Below are 18,051 nucleotides of genomic sequence, written 5' to 3'. Positions count from 1 at the left end.
CCGTAGGTTTGGTCTTCTCATTGTGTCCTGGATTACCTGGATGTTTTGAGTTAGGATCCTTTTGCATTTTGTATTTTCTTTGACTGTTGTGTCGATGTTATCTATGGAATCTTCTGCACCTGAGATTCTCTCTTCCATTTCTTGTATTCTGTTGCTGATGCTCGCATCTATGGTTCCAGATCTCTTTCCTAGGGTTTCTATCTCCAGCGTTGCCTCGCTTTGGGTTTTCTTTATTGTGTCTACTTCCCCTTTTAGTTCTAGTATGGTTTTGTTCATTTCCATCACCTGTTTGGCTGTGTTTTCCTGCTTTTCTTTAAGAGCCTGTAACTCTTTAGCAGTGCTCTCCTGTAAATCTTTAAGTGACTTATGAAAGTCCTTCTTGATGTCCTCTATCATCATCATGAGAAATGTTTTTAAATCTGGGTCTAGATTTTCGGTTGTGTTGGGGTGCCCAGGACTAGGTGGGGTGGGAGTGCTGCGTTCTGATGATGGTGAGTGGTCTTGATTTCTGTTAGTAGGATTCTTACGTTTGCCTTTCGCCATCTGGTAATCTCTGAAGCTAGCTGTTTTAGTTGTCACTGTTAAGAGCTTGTTCTTCAGGTGACTCTGTTAGCCTCTATGAGCAGACCTGGAGGGTAGCACTCTCCTTAGTTTCAGTGGGCAGAGTATTCTCTGCAGGCAAGCTCTCTTCTTGCAAGGCAGGTACCCAGATATCTGGTGTTCGAACCAGACTCCTGGCAGAAGTTGTGTTCCACTCACTAGAGGTCTTAGGATCACGTGTGGAATCCTGTGTGGGCCCTTGCGGGTGTCAGGCGACTCAGCTGGCAAGGTAGCCCGGGGCTCGAGTGGAGTGGAAGGGATTTGTGCCCCAGATCAAGCCCGGGTAGCCTGCTTCCCTATGTACCGCAGTCTCAAGTTCCGCGCGATTGGATTGGGGCAGGCACTGTGATCCACTCACCAGAGGTCTTAGGGTCCCGTGGGGAGTCCTGTGTGGACCCTTGCGGGTGTTGGGCAAGACTCTGCTGGCAAGGTAGCCCGGGGCTCGAGTCTCGAGTCGAGCGGAAGGGACTTGTGCCCCAGATCAGGCCCGGGTAGCCTGCTTTCCTATGTACCGCAGTCTCAAGTTCCGCGTGATTGGATTGGGGCAGGCACTGTGGTCCACTCACCAGAGGTCTTAGGGTCCCGTGGGGAGTCCCGTGTGGGCCCTTGCGGGTGTTGGGCAAGACTCTGCTGGCAAGGTAGCCCGGGGCTCGAGTCTCGAGTCGAGCGGAAGGGACTTGTGCCCCAGATCAGGCCCGGGTAGCCTGCTTCCCTATGTACCGCAGTCTCAAGTTCCGCGCGATTGGATTGGGGCAGGCACTGTGGTCCACTCACCAGAGGTCTTAGGGTCCCGTGGGGAGTCCCGTGTGGGCCCTTGCGGGTGTTGGGCAAGACTCCACCATGTTATTTTTGATCACTGCAGATCTGATATATGTTCTGACATCAGATGGTGTGCTGTGACCAGCTTTGAGCTTCCCTCACAAGATCGATGTAGCCATTGTGCTTTTCTGTGACTCCATTTGAATTTGGGTGTTGTTCGTCTTATCTACAAAAAAATGCCACTGTTATTTTGACAATGACAGAAACTAGAGACTCCTATGGCTAGCACATGTATATCAACAATGTTAAGACTTGGGCCGAGAAGATGGCCCTGTTCGTAAATGCTCTGACAGACTGAGGGCATGGGTTCAGTTTCCAGAACCCACATGAAAGTACAAAGTGTGGTGGTGGGTGCTTGCAATCCCAGAGACACAGGAGAAACCCTGCAACTTGCTGGACAGTCAGCCCAATCTACCTAGCTAGTCCAAAGCCAGAGAGAGGCCCTGTCTCAAAACAATTGTGGACCTACTGAGGAATAACACCCAAAGTTGTGCTCTGGTCTCCTGAGCTGCATGCACACCTGTAGCAGCACACCCCACACATGAGCACCCACACCTATGTGAGCACTCTCGCATGCACACCAAAGTATTAAGCCCTCAAATTCATGAATAGAGTACCTCTTTCTGCATACTTGTGTTATTCCTTTTTTGTCCAAATTTGTTCCTTATAATTTTAACTTTTGCTGTTGCTAGTAAGTGAGGATAGAGGCAAGGAACCTAGAAAGGGGCCCATGAGACAGGAAAGAAAGAGGTTTAATGGAAGGAGCAGTGGGGCAATAAAACGCATCTGATATGAAAGTAGAAGGGGTAGAAGAGGGTACTGGGGGGAGGGGTAAGTGGAGGGCAAGAAGATTGGGAGGAGGAGCAGAGAGAGGGAGTCAGCCAAAATTTTGTATGAAATGACACAAAAAATATTTTTTAATTAAGAAGGAAAAGAATTACTTTCGTTTTTTTACTTCTGTCTTTATAAGTATAAATTAAATCTAAAGTTCACTGTATTTAAAAGAGAAACATTATATAAGCTTTGAGATGAATCAGTTATTAAGGAGAAAAACCATTTTAAAATTATTTTCTTCATAATTAAAGATACAATGATATAATATGGCAGCTTTTTTGAAAATCATTTTGTGTGTGTGTGGTTGTGTGTCTATGTGTCCACCCATGCCTGTCTCTGTGTGTAATGTGTGATATCTGTGTTTGTGTGTGTGCGATACGCATACATGCCTTCAGATGTGTGATGTGCATGATTGATTATTCATACATGTTTGTGTGTGTGATGTGTGTGGATGTTTATGTATGTGAGTACTGGTGCATCAGTGCCTTAGTATGTGTGTAGAGGTCCAAGAATAACCTGGAGTCTTGGTCCTTACCTCTTACCTTCTTTGAGAGAGGGTCTCTTGTTTGCTGCTACGTACAGGGTGCTATCTGGCCTCCAGGGTCTTCTGTCTCCACCTCCTATCTCTGCAGGAAGGCTGGGGTTTTAAATGTGCTACTGTTCCTGGCTTTACCAAGAGGAATTCTGGTGTCCACATTCAGGTCTTCACAGGTGTACAAACATTTTACCCACTGAGCCATCTCTTCAGCCCTATGGCAGGCATTTTTAGGGATAAGCTATGTAGCTGTATTCAGCTTAAACCTTTCCAGGTTGTAAAGAATGTCAGAGGATACAGGAAGGACATTGTACACATTCATATTGAAGACTAAGTTCAGATCCCATAAGACAGACTCACATAGAATGAAATCTTTTGGGAAAAAATTGCTCTGTGAAAATCATCAGTGTAGATAATTAAAACTTTTGTTGCTAAGTTATTGTGGCTTATGAAACTTTCTCAACAGCTCCAGTTGTACTGTATCAGCAAAAAAAAAAAAAACCCTGCCAATTAAAAATTACCCAGAATTAATCACAATATCACATCTCTCAAGAGCAACTGAAAAACTTATGTCATTTTTAATTATATAAATTAAAAATAAAGTTGATAAAGTTATGTTTTGAGAACATAAGACATGAGTTTTCTAAAAAAATTGAGCAAGAAAAATTTTATGATAAATCAGGATCACATTAGAAAAATCTTAATATTTATGACATTAGACTTTTCGCTCAGGCACTCAAGAGGCTGAGGGGGAACTTGGGAGTGCTGGGCCAGTCTGGGCCACATAGTGAGCCTGAAGCCAGCCTGTGAGATCCTGTCCAAATAAAATTAATACTAAAACATATTTCTCATAATTTCCCATAGTTACTCTCTTGTAGCAACAATGCCCCATCACATTGTAGGACCTAAACCATAATTTAAAAGATTTTATAGTTTAGGGATTTTTCCTACTTTTTGAGCAGGCTCTACAGCTCCATATTTTTGTTTAACAATGAGTCCCAAGAAGTGCGTGGATAACTAGTCCCATAGCTTCTAGCGAAGTCCAAAGGCGAATCCTCATTGGCAGGAGACACGTGACCGCGCCTGAGCCACCTACTACAGTGACTGATGTTTTCCCTGGCCACAGGTCAAATCCATTCAAGTCCTGTGCAGGCCGTCCTATCTCACCACCCCTGGAACGTTCTGAAAGGCAGCAGCGCAGGATGAAATGGATCATGAATCTAGCTGCTCTGTTCTCTCTGACCGTGAGTTAGCAGGAGGCTCACTCGATAGAGTGCTAGAAAGCTGCTTGGTAGATTTCAAGACAGTTTTGCTTTTACCAGCAACATTCTTCAGCCCCTAGTTGGCCATAGCTCACTGTTTGAGTGGAGGTGGGGTGTGTGGTGTGTGTGTGTGTGTGTGTGTGTGATGAGGGTGTGTGTGGGGATATGCGGGTGTGTATGCTTGCATAGTGTGCACGTGCATGAGTGTGTGATGTGTGTGCATGTGTAAAACCAATACCTAATTCAAGATGTAGAATTTTCAGTGGTTGCAGAGGTGGCTCCGTGGAGAAAATGCTTGCCATGCAAATCTGAGGTTGCCTTCAGATCCTTAGCACATTAGTAAGAAGTTGGGTGTGGCAACACCCACCTGTGACCCCAGCACTGACAAAGGGATTCCTGGGGATCTCTGAGCAGCCTGTCTAGCCAAACAGTGAGCTCCAATTTCTGTTTTCAAGAGCCTGTCTCAAAAATATAAGGTGAAAAGTGATAGAGGAAGACCCCCAACATTGACCTCTGGCCTCCACACACTAACACTTTGGATGCATACCTATTTACCCACATACACACACATACACATGCATGTATGCACATGCATAACTACTCACATACACATGTGTGCACATATACAGACATTCATGAACACACATACACATGACATGCATGCACACCTATATATATGCAAACATACATGCACACCTATTCACACACACAGGCACTCATGCATACACATGCACACCTATTCACACACATACACACACACACACACACACACATGCACGCACGCACGCATGCTTGCACAAATGTATAGAACGTTTCTAGCGTCCATGAAAGTCTTCTGCTGTCTGATCAAGTCCTTGTCACTGCAGTGAAGGAGCAATTGGAATGGATGGTTCTCTTCATGTCAGGTAGAACAAGCACTGAGGACTGAGGGCTGAGGACTAGGAGAGTCTGCGGCTGGGATGTCAGTGCAGGTGGAAGCATCTCTACCATCATCTCCATCCTCTCTCAGTGAAATCTTGGCTTTCCTCTCCAGATGGTGAATGCAGTAAAGATCACAAACCTCTGACTCTATCCACTGCTTTGCTCTCTGGGGAGGAACATCCTACAGGGATAACAGAAAGGCCAAAATGGAATGTGACGGAGCCCTAAAGCCTTGCAATCGCATGCTTACAACTTCTCTAACTTTGCTTTTTCTCTTTGCTTTTATTTCTCCTCCTCAAGCTCACCACACACCTCTTTGCCTCTGTGTGCTTTAAGCCAGATATCCTTGACATCTGAACAGCTTAGAAAAAAAAAAGAGAAGTTCTTCCTTTCGGGTTAGAGCGATCCTAACGTGGGGCGAGGCATTCGCAGTGGAGTACTGAACATACAGGGTGGACTGCCTTTATAATCATTGGGTTCCACCGAAAGCCAAGGACTCCACTCCACTCCTGAGTTTGAATGTGCACATACAAGCATCTTCCTAGCTCTTCCTCTTAGCACACCGAATCCCTGCTGTGAGAAAGGTTGCATAGGTCCCACCTCCAGTGTCAAGTGAAGTAAGGGTCAATCAGCTTAGGAGGTGTAGTTTGCCAAACAAATGGAACGTTCCTTGTGAGGGTTAGAAGGTAAGTGATTTGGCAGGAAATGGGTCACAGGCCAGCTAAGGAGCACTCAGGCTCTGTAGTGAGTGAGGAAGAGGGCCTGGGGAAAGGTCAGAAGGATTTTTTGAAATGTATGTATGTATGTATGTATGCATGCATGTATGTATGTATGTATCAGTCCGCCTAAGGCTGAAGTAGTCTTTCTATGATTCACTCTTAGGACCCTAGAATGAATTCAACATAAGCCTGGACCCAAACACCAAACAGAGCTATTTCTGGGTGATTGGCACCTGGGGTTAGGATGGTAGAAGTAAGTCATCAGATGTTTTCTCTGTGAACTGATTAGCCATCAAAACTCCCCCACATCCCTGTGAAATCACCACCACAGTTCCAAGGGGCTCACCTAGCACTGCCAAAGGCTGGGCTGCTCCTGTGTTCCTAGTGCCATCAACAGGGACATCTTGTTAGCTTATCAAAGACAACACAAAGAGAGAGGACAGGGTGCCCACCGTCCTCAGTTTATTTATTCTCAAGCCAACATTCATGATCCTGATATGGAAGTTACTTCAAGCATATTTAAGTACCCAGCTGGGGCAGAAGTGGTCACACATATTGACGCTGAAGCATCAGAACATCAGTACAAATCAGGAATAGCTTGGGAGAAATAAAATCATCAGGACAGAGATGCCTTTCTGATGGACATACCCCATCAGCCTCCTGGCTTCATGGCCTTGTGAGCACTGCTCGTGGCCCTTCAGAGAGCATCCCTCGATTCCCCATCCCCCAATAGAAAAGAAGGCTGAACACGTGAAAGAAGTAACAAGAGAATCTTTCAGAAGACTTAGGTCGCTGTCCAGAGATACTACAACTCAACCTGTTAGAGTCTCATGCAGATGAACAGCTCTGCTGCCTCCTTTGTGTTTCTAGGAGGAGTGACACCCAGCAAGCTGTTCCAGTTCCCTTGCTTGTTTTGCATCTAGGAAAAGCTGGGAAGCCTGTTGAGAAGTAGAGTACCTGGAAGATTAAAGCCTGAACTACCAAACTGCCATTCTGCATCATGGTCCTTTTTTCTTTTCTTTCCTTTTTTCTTCCTTCCTTCCTTCTTTCCTTCTTTCTTCTTTTCTTCTCCTCTCTCTCTCTCTCTCTCTCTCTCTCTCTCTCTCTCTCTCTCTCTCTCTCTCTCTCTCTCTCTCTCTCCCTCCTTCCCTCTCTCCCTCCCTCTCTCCCTCCCTCCCTCCCCCCTCCCTCCCTCCCTTCCTTCCATCCTCCTCCTTCCCTCCCTCCCTCCCTCCCTCTCTCCCTCCCTCCCTCCCCCCTCCCTCCCTCCCTTCCTTCCATCCTCCTCCTTCCCTCCCTCCCTCCCTCCCTCCCTTCCTCCCTCCCTCCCTCCCTTCCATTCATCCTTTTGTTTTGTCTGGCTTTCTTTCTTAAGATAACAGACTAGTAGCAGGAGGGGAGAGGTTCCAGCAGGAACCAGAGACTATCAACAGGGAATGTTCTTGCCTCGTGGTTTCCAGCTACAGTTGTTATCCCAGGGACCTGGCCACCTCATGTTTCGCACCACGGCTGTGCATGAAGCTGGCATGTGTCTGAATATCCAGCCCATTCAACACCCATTAGACAATCTACAACTGGGCTGTTGCTGCTGACAGCATCATTGAGCCCAGGACGTTCAGCTGGGTAAATCGTTTACTAGCATGCTGGTCTATCCTGATATGCCTAATAGGTTGGGTGCAATTTTGTGAGCTTTTAAAGAAAGCTGTCTCCTTTTGTGCTTAGCTTTGCCCTAATATGGCAAACAATGACCACAGACATTGAGGAAACAGCATTGTCATGTTCGGCATTGTCGTGTTCGGCTTTTTGTTTGGATCGTGTCTGTAAACCACAAAAAGCAGGAATTGGAATGATAGATACCACAGGGGTCACTGCATGTCCTTGGAACAACCTTTGCGCCAGCCTCAGCCTTTACCCCTCATATGACTGGGACATTGTATAAAAGACACAAAATTAGTTAATTATTGGTTCTAGTGGGTGGGGGTGAGGTGGCTTTGGACAAGAGAGGGCCATGGTCACAAATGCTGCTTGAAATGGACTGTCACAGGAAAAAAATCAGAACTGTGGCCCATGTGTCAAGTCCAACAGCCAAGCTGTATTTTTTTCTTAAAAAAAAATAGATGAGAAAGTAGAATATTTGCCTCAGGTTTATTGAATTCCATTCATATATATATAATCATCTACCATGCACAAGATTGAGGGGGATGTCAAAAGTTGACAAGGGTTGAGCCCCGGCCAGGGAGGTTCCAATCCAGCATGGAAGGTAGACAACCCTTAAGTATTTTTTATAAAAGCAGCTACAAGCTGAAAATGCTAACCAAGTCACAGACACCTCAGCTAGAGAGGGAAAGTCACTTGATCCATAAAAGAGATATGAATTACTGTCCTGTGTGTAGGCAGAACACCTTCCAGATAACACCAGCCCATCAGAGTTCGTCTTAGTGAGTATGGTCTCCTGAGACTCTAACTTGAGTCAAGGCCTTGCTTCCATGACAATAGACTCCACTAGCCACTAAATGTTTCTTGGTCATTGTAGGACATGATCAGTTCTAAGCATCCCAACTGAAAGTGGAGAAGCCAAGGCAGAGATGTGCTAAGAATCTCTCAGCCTTTTTTCTTACCCTTCCCATCTGCCACAGCACCTGTTCTTTTGACTTCAAAACACTAAGCGCTACTTGAGAAGGCTCCAGGTGCCAGCCAGAAGATAAAAATTGACTCTGGACTAATACTTTTAACTGTACTTATTTTAGACACTGACATTTTCTTTATTAAGAAAATGGGGGTGGGGGCAGGAGAAAGAGAGGGAGAGAGAGGAGAGAAAAAGAGAAGAGAGAGAGTCTCTGCATAAAACTCAGAGAGAGTTCCTTTCCTTATTCATGCATATTTTGACTCTTGGTCTTGACCATTTTCACCTGTGTGGGCTGATTTGCATACCTGCTGATAATCCTGAGATTTGGCGGGCATGTGTGTGCATACACATAGGCTTGGAGAAGTTGGAACCAGGCAAACTGTTCATTTTGTTCTTATCTTCATCTGAGCAACCCCACCCCCACCGGGCCCCACTCTCACCCCCACCCCACCCCCACAACCCCTGCTTATGAATGTTCTGATCCTAGGACACTCACCATTTTATCCACAAATTACTTGAGAACTCTGTACATGATTTTTAAAGTGGGCAAAGACACAGCAATCATCTTTGGCTTTGCACTGCCAGTCATAGTGAGTAGCTATGGGATTCCACACCTTTGTAGGGACTACAGTCCTTTACCGTAACCCCACTAAAGTCCCAGTCATGCTTGAGTCCCAATTAGCACCCAATTTGTCGCACACCCAATTCATCACGGCCAAAGCTGGTACATCACAGAACATAGATGGCCTTGGGGGTGGTGTTAGGCAAAGCAACCTGGGCTGACTCCTCTTGGAGAGATTTAGGTGAATACTGCCACCTATTGACAGGTGAAATATATGCTCCTGGTTGCCAATCTGCCCTTGTCCTGTGCAAGTCTCATCAGAGCCAAACTCATAGCTCAACTTGCCAAAGGATAGTCACAGCCCCAAGTTCACAATTCTTAATACATCTGTGATGAGGGATGAGTCCGCTTACTCACGGACTGCATCTGTGATAAGAGGCCAAGGCGTGAGGTAGAAATGCCAGGAGCTTTGCGGTGGGAGACCTGGGTTTGAGTCTCAGCTCAGCCCCTAAGTGCACATAACCAAGCCAGTTAATCTCTCTGAGCCTTGATTTCCTCATCAAGGAGTGGCTAATCCTATTTTGTAAAGTGTGAGACTTGGGCACAGTTTCTGGGTGGCACATAAAATGCATTAGACTGACGTGACTTTTTTTTTTCACCAAGCTGTAAATGGCAACTATTTGTGATGCCGTGATCGGTGCTGTGGCAAACCTCATTATGTATTGGGGTTCTGGTGAACTTCTCCATGAGGTCAGTTCTCCGTGGGCAATGCTCCTTGTCTACCAGACTATCTTTGACATCCAAAATTAAGACAGTGTGAACATAAATATTGGAATTTTAAGTGTGCCAATTGAGAAAATGAGGATAAATGGGCTTCATTACCAAACGTCTCTGGACTACCCTGGAGGATATATGGGGCTGAGTCGATAAAGAGTTATGATAAAAACTTGGGAGCTGTGTATAAATGGGGCTTTGTGACCTGCAGGGTAAGGTTGTGCTGAGAGCCAGACCTAGGAGGCTCGCATTCCTGCCTCTGCATGGTGTGGGGATCCTGGGCTCCTGCAGACAATAGGGGATTCATAGCTGGAGAATTCTAACGACGACGGAGAGGGTGGCAGGCAGAACAAGAAGACTTTTCAGGAGTTCAGGGACTCTGATTATCACGTCGTCGTAGGAGCTGCAGCGAGCTGGGAGGCTGCCGGAGAGGCGCGCACAGAGCCGTTCTTGGAAAGCTGTCAGGGAAGGGTTTGTAACCTCCCTAAGAGAATCGCGCTTCTTAAAATCCCCAGTCTGGAAAAACCTCCCGTGACCGGTCCGGATCAACGCTGTGTGGTAGCTGCAGCAAAAAGAACGGGGAACCACCTCTGCCTGAATCTTTCTGAATGTCGAGTGTCTGGGCTCCTCAAGACTGGGGGCAAACTCCACAAGCGGGTTCCCCGCGTGTTAGGAAGGCATTACTTTTTTTTCTGAAAGGTCATCTGGGGCTTAAAACAAAATCATCGAGAAAGAGCATGCCCATGAACAGTCTGCACGATTTGAAAAGGCCTATCTGAAACCGAAATAGCAGCACCCTCCCTACAGCCCTTCTCTCTCTTTGGGGGATTAGTAGAGGGGGCAGGGGGAGGGGAAGAGGCAGAGCATGGCATTCATTACTGACAACTTCACACATAATAAGCATGTTCGAATCCACCCTGAGGAGTTCTCTTTTTTATTTTATTTTTAATCCCCCTCCCTTTAGCTGTTTTTGATAAGTGGCACATTTTATTTGGGGGGGGGTGGGGGGAGAGAAACACACAGTCCATTATTACAAGGCCTCATTCGGGAGCTAAGGTCGAGAGATTACAGAAGGGAAGTGGGTTGGGGCAGCCTCTCTGCCGACCACAGGGAAGGACCTGCCACTTTCTTCTCATAATTTAATTTCGAGATTCTGATGAAAAGGCACTCCCTAAATTGAAAAGGGCGAACAAGGAGAAAGAGTGAAAAATTATTCAAATGGCCATCAAAGAGTGATCAATTTAAATTTATGTCTTACAAACAAACCGCATGTTACTAGCCCTGGGGGCAGACAGACCTTTAGCAATGATGTATGAATGTTCTGAAACATGGGCAGGATTTTTTTGTAGGAATGGGGGACATTACTGGCTTGTAATACGGGTAAGTTTGGGCCTCACCTCCCAAGCATCCAAACTTCTAGACATTGCATTGCCAAGCAGAAGACAGACTACTAAAAGGAACCTTTCAGTTTGCCAGGTCCAACTCACTCATTTATTGCTACAAGAGTGAAAACGAAAGCCCAATGATAAGAAAACCCTTGTCAGGGTCACCCAGCCCATGAGGAACAGATCTGGGGCCAAAGCTCAGACTTTCATACCCAAACTCTAGATTTTTTTTCCCCTGGGGCTAAAACATTTCCAGGGAGGAGAGGCAAGCTGTGGCAATTAGATGAGGATGGTCTGTTTCCAGGACAACCATTATCCCTACAAAGGAGGAAAAAAACACCAGCAAAGGGCCTAGTGTGCTGCTCCAGGCAGCTCCATGTTACACCCTAGCCTGAGTTCTTTATCAGACACTAACTGCTTTGCAAAGTGCCCAAGATGCATTTTGGTGGTTCCTTGCCCCTGTGCTTTCTCTATCTGAAGAAATGTGCACAGACTGAATCATGAATGCTCACAGAACCTCTACATGTATGCCCTGCAATAACCAGCATCTCTGTCATCTGCTAATACTTAGGTTAAACCTTTATATTGTTCTCTTTCTATTATGGCAGATTTACTTGTACAGGTGAATGAGTTCAGTATGGTGTTTCCATGTATACATATAGTATACACAGATCAACAGATTCAGGGCAACCCTCATCAAATCCCAATGACATTTTTGAAGAAGGAGAAGAAGGAGAAGGAGGAGGAGAAGGAAAGAGAGAGAGACAAAGAAAGAAACAAAGAAAGAAAGAGAAAGAAAAAGGGAGGGAAGGAAGGAGGAGAGGAGAGGAGGAGGAAGAGGAGGAGGAGGGAAGAGGAAGAAGGAGAAGAAGAAGAAGAAGAAGAAGAAGAAGAAGAAGAGGAAGAGGAAGAGGAAGAGGAAGAGGGAGAGAAGAAGGAGGAGGAAGAGGAGAAGGAGAAGAAGGAGAAGAGGAAGAAGAATCCCAAAACTCATACAGATGCAAAGAAACCCAATAAACAGGGGGAGAAAACTGGAGGCATCACAATTCCCAATCTCCAAACATGCCACAGAGTTATAGTAACCAAAACAGTATGGCAGAGGCCTAAGAACCAACATATACACCAACTGAACTGAATGCATCTCCTAGAAATGAGCCCATGTAGACTAGAACTTGAAACCCTTTTAGCTTCTTTCTGTCAACAAGTCCATCTCAATGCCTCTGAGTGCACCTTGCTCTTGTATCTTAGTTTACTTGTCACAGGCCCTGAGCACTAGCATCTTTCTGTTTGTGGGTTCACTCTACTCCAGTCTAGACCTGAGGGATTTTGCTCAACTATCCTAGCGTTTTGTTTGTTTGTTTGTTTGTTTGTTTTTTAGGTATCCATATCACCACTAGTAGGAAGTCTAGACTCAACACAGCATCAAGTCCTCCCCAGGCTTTGTGAAACAAGTTCTAATGAGTTCATCTGTGACTATTTACTGCAGTCTAGTCCCAGGGACTACTCATCCCTGCCACAGTCCAAGGGCCTCTGTGCCTTGGGCTCCTCTCCTTGCCAATCTTCAGGAGTCTTCATTCCTGCACATAATAGTACAACCTTCTTTCACTACTCCTTGCACATCTGAGGAGGAAGTGACCAACTGTCCCCTATGTATACCCCTCGGATCCTGTGAATGACACTTATTTATTTCCACCTGTACTATGGTCAGTTACATCTCTCTCATTAAGTGTGTCTTTGGAAAGATAGCCCTACTCTCCTTCATGCCCTTCCAACCATCCAGCTTCATAAAGGCTTCCCTGTCTTAGAGTTCACTGAGCAGTTATTATCTGCAAGGCAATGGGCCAAGAGCTGCAGAGGCTGCAGGAGGGAAAATAAAATTGTCATCTCTTTCTTCAAAGGACATTTTAATAGAATCAGTGAAGCATGATGACAACCTAAACAAGGAAGAAGGCTGAGGGGGTGGAACTGGGTGGAGGGACGTTCTGAGAAAGGAAGGAACGTTCACGGTGTTCCCAATGAGGGCACTGGTGTTAGGACTCGGAGGGGAGGAGGAAAAGAGAGCAGAAGTCTGCTTTGAGATCCCGAGTCTGAGCTGTAGTCGTTAGTAAACTCCCCTTTCAATCTGGCTCATCCAAGCCATCCATCCCCCCACAAACCAGAGTCATCTTCCTACAAGACTCTGATCATGAAACTCCCCATTTGAGTGCCTGCTGTTCGTTGAATCAAGGCATCTGCTAATTGCAGGCTTATGCTAGGAGTTACTGGAGAATACCAGTTTGTAGACATGACACAAACCCCAGGAAACATCTGGAGAACAAAAAAGCAAGAACATGCTGTGAAAGTGCTCAGGAGTGGGGGACAGAGTGAGGGTGTGATCCATGAGGGCTGAGATTAATTGAAAAGAATTAGTCAGAGGAGGCAAATCTTCAGTGCATGTGCTTGGTGAGAAGATGTAGACAGGGCAGACCAAGAAAACGTCAAGATCTTAGCATCCTGAGGCCTCCTCACGTTTTTCTTCTGGGGTTTTCAGTTATTCATTCAATATTCAACAAGTACATGCTACACACATTGACGAAACACTGTACGTTTACTGAATGCCTTCCACATGTCTGGAACTCTGCTAGACACTCTGACACAGCATTGAACAAGAGACCTGGAAGTCACTCAAGCTCTACAATATGAAGGAGATGGAAGATATACAACAAGTGCGACAAAAGGTGATGGGAAGAGAGAGCCACAGGTGCCACATCTCGGACTACAGAGCAAGGACCCCCAGGCTTAGGAAAACCTAGAGAAGAGGTTTAAGCTGAAATTTCAAGGATGGAGAGGAGTTAACTATTAAAAAGGGGCTGAGCCCCCAGACAGAACATCGTGTGCAAAGGCCTGGTGTTAAGAAAACATCTGGCATAGCTAAGGAACCAAAACATTCAAAATGACTGTAAGGCTGACTGCAAGTCAGGAGGGAAGGAGTCATTAGGCCAGAGAGACTAAGCAAGCTCAGGAAAAGGATACTGTTCCTAAGGTGCATCCAGGATGCTCAGGACAAAGGATACTGTTTCCAAGGTGCATCCAGGATGCTCAGGAAAAGGATACTGTTTCCAAGGTGCACAGGGGATCTAACACCTGTGGGTAACCAGCAGTTGTGTGACACCGTATATCTTCTTTGCTCAGGGCATGAATAAATACCCATTGAAGAATAGATTAGGGACTGGAGGAGTCCTGCAGCTCCTTTGCCAAGGACCTGGACCCATTGGCCTGACATTGAGTGCGGATTAATTACCATTTACCCCAAATGCTTGGGACTGAAATGTGTCCTTTGGCTTTTGAAACAGTTCTACACATAGAATGAGGCATCCTAGGATATTGAGGCAAGTCTAAATACAAATTCATTTGTTCCTCATATACCTTAGCCATGTAGCCTGAGGGTGTTTTAATACAACATTTTTAATAGTTTTAACAGCATGGACCTCTCCACTTGTTGCTGTTGGATCTATATGCAAAATGTGTGAGGTTTTGGGGCATTTTGGACTTCTGATTTTTAGATTAGATGTTCAGCACACTCCCAGAGGTTATGCTACTATGACGAGAGACATGTTGTCACAGCCTCTTGAGGGTGCACTGAAGATAAAACTTGTGACACACTCCCCTGAGCCACCGAGCCACCTACCCAGTAGTCTCTGACCTTGATAGAGTACTCAGAATCACGTGACTTTAAAAGATGGAATCAAAGTAAAGCTGTATTCAAGTCAAAAATCTCCTAGATGGCACGGTAAACCTTCCCACCTGGAAATCACTTGCTTTAAACTGTAAAAGGGCAGCCTGAATCCTGGGTGGAAAATAAACAGTTGTCTCGCCCACCTGGACTGGGATAGTCCCAAATTAGATTATTCATAGCAATGCTCCATAGATAGATATAGACCAAGACAGAGAGGGAGGATAGGGCCAGCAAGATGGCTCAGCCTCCCAGCTGAGGTGCCTGCCTTCCCCTAAGCCTGAAGGTCCGAGTTCCATCCTCAGGGCACCTGGGGTAGAAACAAGAGAAAGAACCAAGTTCTGTAAGTTGTCTTCTGACCTCTGCAGGCACTGTAGCATGAACACACATGCTCACGTGTGCATACACGTGCGCGTACACACACACACACACACACACACACACACACACAGAGGCACATTCATGCACATACCTCCACCCCTACCTCCCGAACTAAGCTTTTTAAGAGAGGATAAATGTTCTAGAGATAGTGTGAGCTCTAAACTCTCTAATAAGAGTCGAGAAGTAAGACATCTGTGGAAAAACAAGGTGAGCTCTTCCTTTGGAACACCAAGTTGTCTAGTTTTCTGAGTCACAGTTTTCTTTCAGGTTAACATCTTGTGTGTCCCAGGATAGCCTCTCACTCCCTACATTAACTTGAACTTCTGATCCTCTTGTCTTCACCTCCCAAGTGCTGGAATTACAGACGTGTACTGCCATGCCCAGTTTGGTGGGGCCCTGAGGAGGGCAGTGCAGGTTAGGCAAGCCTTCCACCCACTGAGATACATCCTCAGCCGCTTCTGAGTCACCTTCTTACCTCAAATCCCAGCTCCCAAACCACCCGCCACTTGTCAGAGTGAGCTGGCAGGCGCCAGGATGTCTCCAGAAAGAGGAAGGTTTTTCATGAATACTACGAGATGCCTTGCCTATTATCTTAGGACATGACCAACCCCAAATTAACACTCTATCTCTCTGCTTATGACCAAGAGGTGGTCTTCTGATTCACTAGAGACTCGTATTCAAAATTTAGGGGTCGGTTTGTCTCCAGGCATAAAGGACAAAGCAGGCAGGAGTGTCTAATCAGAGTTCGAAATTATATCTGAAGTCACTGAAGCAGCAGCAAAGCAATCATTGGACAGACAGAGTACCTGGTACCTGAATAGAGCTTTGCGAAGATCCATAATGCTGTTGCTAGGTTAGGACTCTTTCTGTGTGTGTGTGTGTGTGTGTGTGTGTGTGTGTGTGTGTGAGAGAGAGAGAGAGAGAGAGAGAGAGAGAGAGAGAGAGAGAGAGAGAGAGACATGAGCTCTTCAGGCAGCAGGGCTTCCCTAACCAATATGTGCAAAGGTCATTGCACTTTTTATTTCAGAGGGAGACATACGAGAAGTCTCCTTGTACGGCTTTCTAGGAAATCCATGCTTTTGTGTTGTATTAGTCATGTGAAGCACAGCCCTGGGTAAGGAGCCAGGTACACCCATACGTGGCTGGCACAAGAAACAGCATTGGAATCTTCTTCATGAGGCTAAGCCTCGTGGGATCCTAAGCCCCATGTTTGCTGACTACTGTTTCACTCCCACTCAAAACCGTGCCTAAGCTGAGCAGCCTCAGTTCTCTTAAGGGGGCCCCTCACTCCTAACAGAAGTATAGAAGAGGGAGGGGAGGTGGCTGCCACCTGTGTGCTCCTGAAGTCCGGCAGCTGTGGGAGCACGTCTTTGAAGGGGCTCTTGAGTCACAGGTGATAATTCTTCCCCTCCACTAAGGTGGTGCAGAGCTCACTGGCTGCCTCACTGTCCCTTTGTGAACCTGTGAGTGACAGTTGAATTTGATTCAGTATTGTGTGCCCTGAAGCTTGTTGCTCCTGAGTGCCATTCTGAACGGTCCTTGCAGATACAATAGGCTAAACACACACCGAAGTCATGGCTCCCTTTTACCACACACTCACACACACACACACACACACACACACACACACACACACACACACACGCTTGAGAAATCCAGCCATCCCCCACTGCAGTCCTGAGAATATACCTAGACTCTAAGCCAAGCTGTCTCCCTCTCCCCGCCTCTGCCCATGCATCGCTCCTGCTTTTATTTCGCTTTAGAAGAAGCTTAGTGATCATGGACTTCAGCTCTTGCCTGGAGTGATCCTGTTCGCATTTTATTCTTTGCACAGAATAGGAAGGAGGTTCGCTTGCTTTGCGCAGAGGCTGAGCTACAGGAGAAAGCAGAGCCAATGTGATTTATTGAATGAAAGCACTGGACACTTACCAGCAACTTGTTCCTCTGCTGCCTCGAAGAGCTTAAGCTGGTAAGTCAAATTTATTGTTCTCTTTCTCCATGTATAAATGTGGGACTTTCTCTGGCATTGATGAGTTTTTAAATGTGCTTGTGTTAGTGTGATTTAAATTGTGTGTGTGTGTGTGTGTGTTTGTATATGTATACGTATATGATGTATATGTATACAATGTATATGATGTATATGTATATATTAATGTGTGCATGTTCCAAAGCTCACTGCAGGCAGTCCATGAAGAGTGTGCCTAGGCATATACATAGCCGTCTGAGATAGTGCACACACTGCCCTGTGGAACAGCCAGGAGCAGGGTGGGGAAGGCCCATTTCTGACAAGTGGGCATTCTCCTTACAGCAAGCTCAGTCACACGAAGAGCTTGCATAACCAGCTACCGTTAGCTATTAAAATAAATCATCATTTTGTGGTAGAGATCATTTTTTACTTAGGTTTCTGAATGTCTCACAAAAATACCTGTTGGATCAGGTAAAGTGGGCCCCACCATGCTGACGATCCAAACCCAGGCATTCTGCTGCCTTTGGATCTAGCTTGCAGGATAAGCATGCAGAGCCTGAGATCAGAGCTCTGTCCATCTTGGGCCAGCCTGCCAATAAACCACATGAAGACTGCTGGCGAGGATCACATGATAGTGAGGGTCCCTGCCAGAGTGACACAGTGGGTGTGCATTTGAGGTCTTGCTTGACTCTTTGTCTTTTCTTTATTCCACTAAGATATCTGGTTGACGGGGAGGCTTCTAAGTGGGGCGCTGTAAATGTCTGGTTGCCTGTGTTGGTTATTGGTATGTCCATGACCACAATGAGTACCACCGATATTTAAAGATGAGTCAGTTGCCCCACTGAAAAGCCCCATATCTACTTGCCTTCCCCATTTCCTAAACAAGATATGAGCTGACCTCTGCAGGGGTGGAGAAGGGGATGGAGAAAGCTATTGATTTTCCTACCGACTTTAG

The 18,051-nt window shown here is 46.0% G+C and overlaps 1 protein-coding gene across 5 annotated transcripts in view; it reads left to right on the top strand.

Annotated features, from left to right (window-relative positions):
- The window catches only part of Ankfn1 (ankyrin-repeat and fibronectin type III domain containing 1), a 387,810-nt gene that overhangs the window by 222,383 nt on the left and 147,376 nt on the right, over positions 1-18,051 (top strand). For all 5 annotated transcript variants that reach the window (XM_030246107.1, XM_017314636.2, XM_030246105.1 and 2 more), the window contains exon 3: positions 16,965-17,099. Coding sequence is in view for 1 of the 5 variants with exons in the window: in NM_001327810.1 (NP_001314739.1) it covers positions 16,965-17,099 (135 nt within the window). In the remaining 4 variants the exon portion in view is untranslated. The remainder of the gene's footprint in view (positions 1-16,964; positions 17,100-18,051) is intronic.

Source organism: Mus musculus, chromosome 11 (genome assembly GCF_000001635.26).
Source record: "Mus musculus strain C57BL/6J chromosome 11, GRCm38.p6 C57BL/6J".
NCBI lineage: Eukaryota > Metazoa > Chordata > Mammalia > Rodentia > Muridae > Mus > Mus musculus.
The sequence above is the reverse complement of the archived record's forward strand: the minus strand, read 5'-3'. Positions and strand labels throughout refer to the sequence as shown.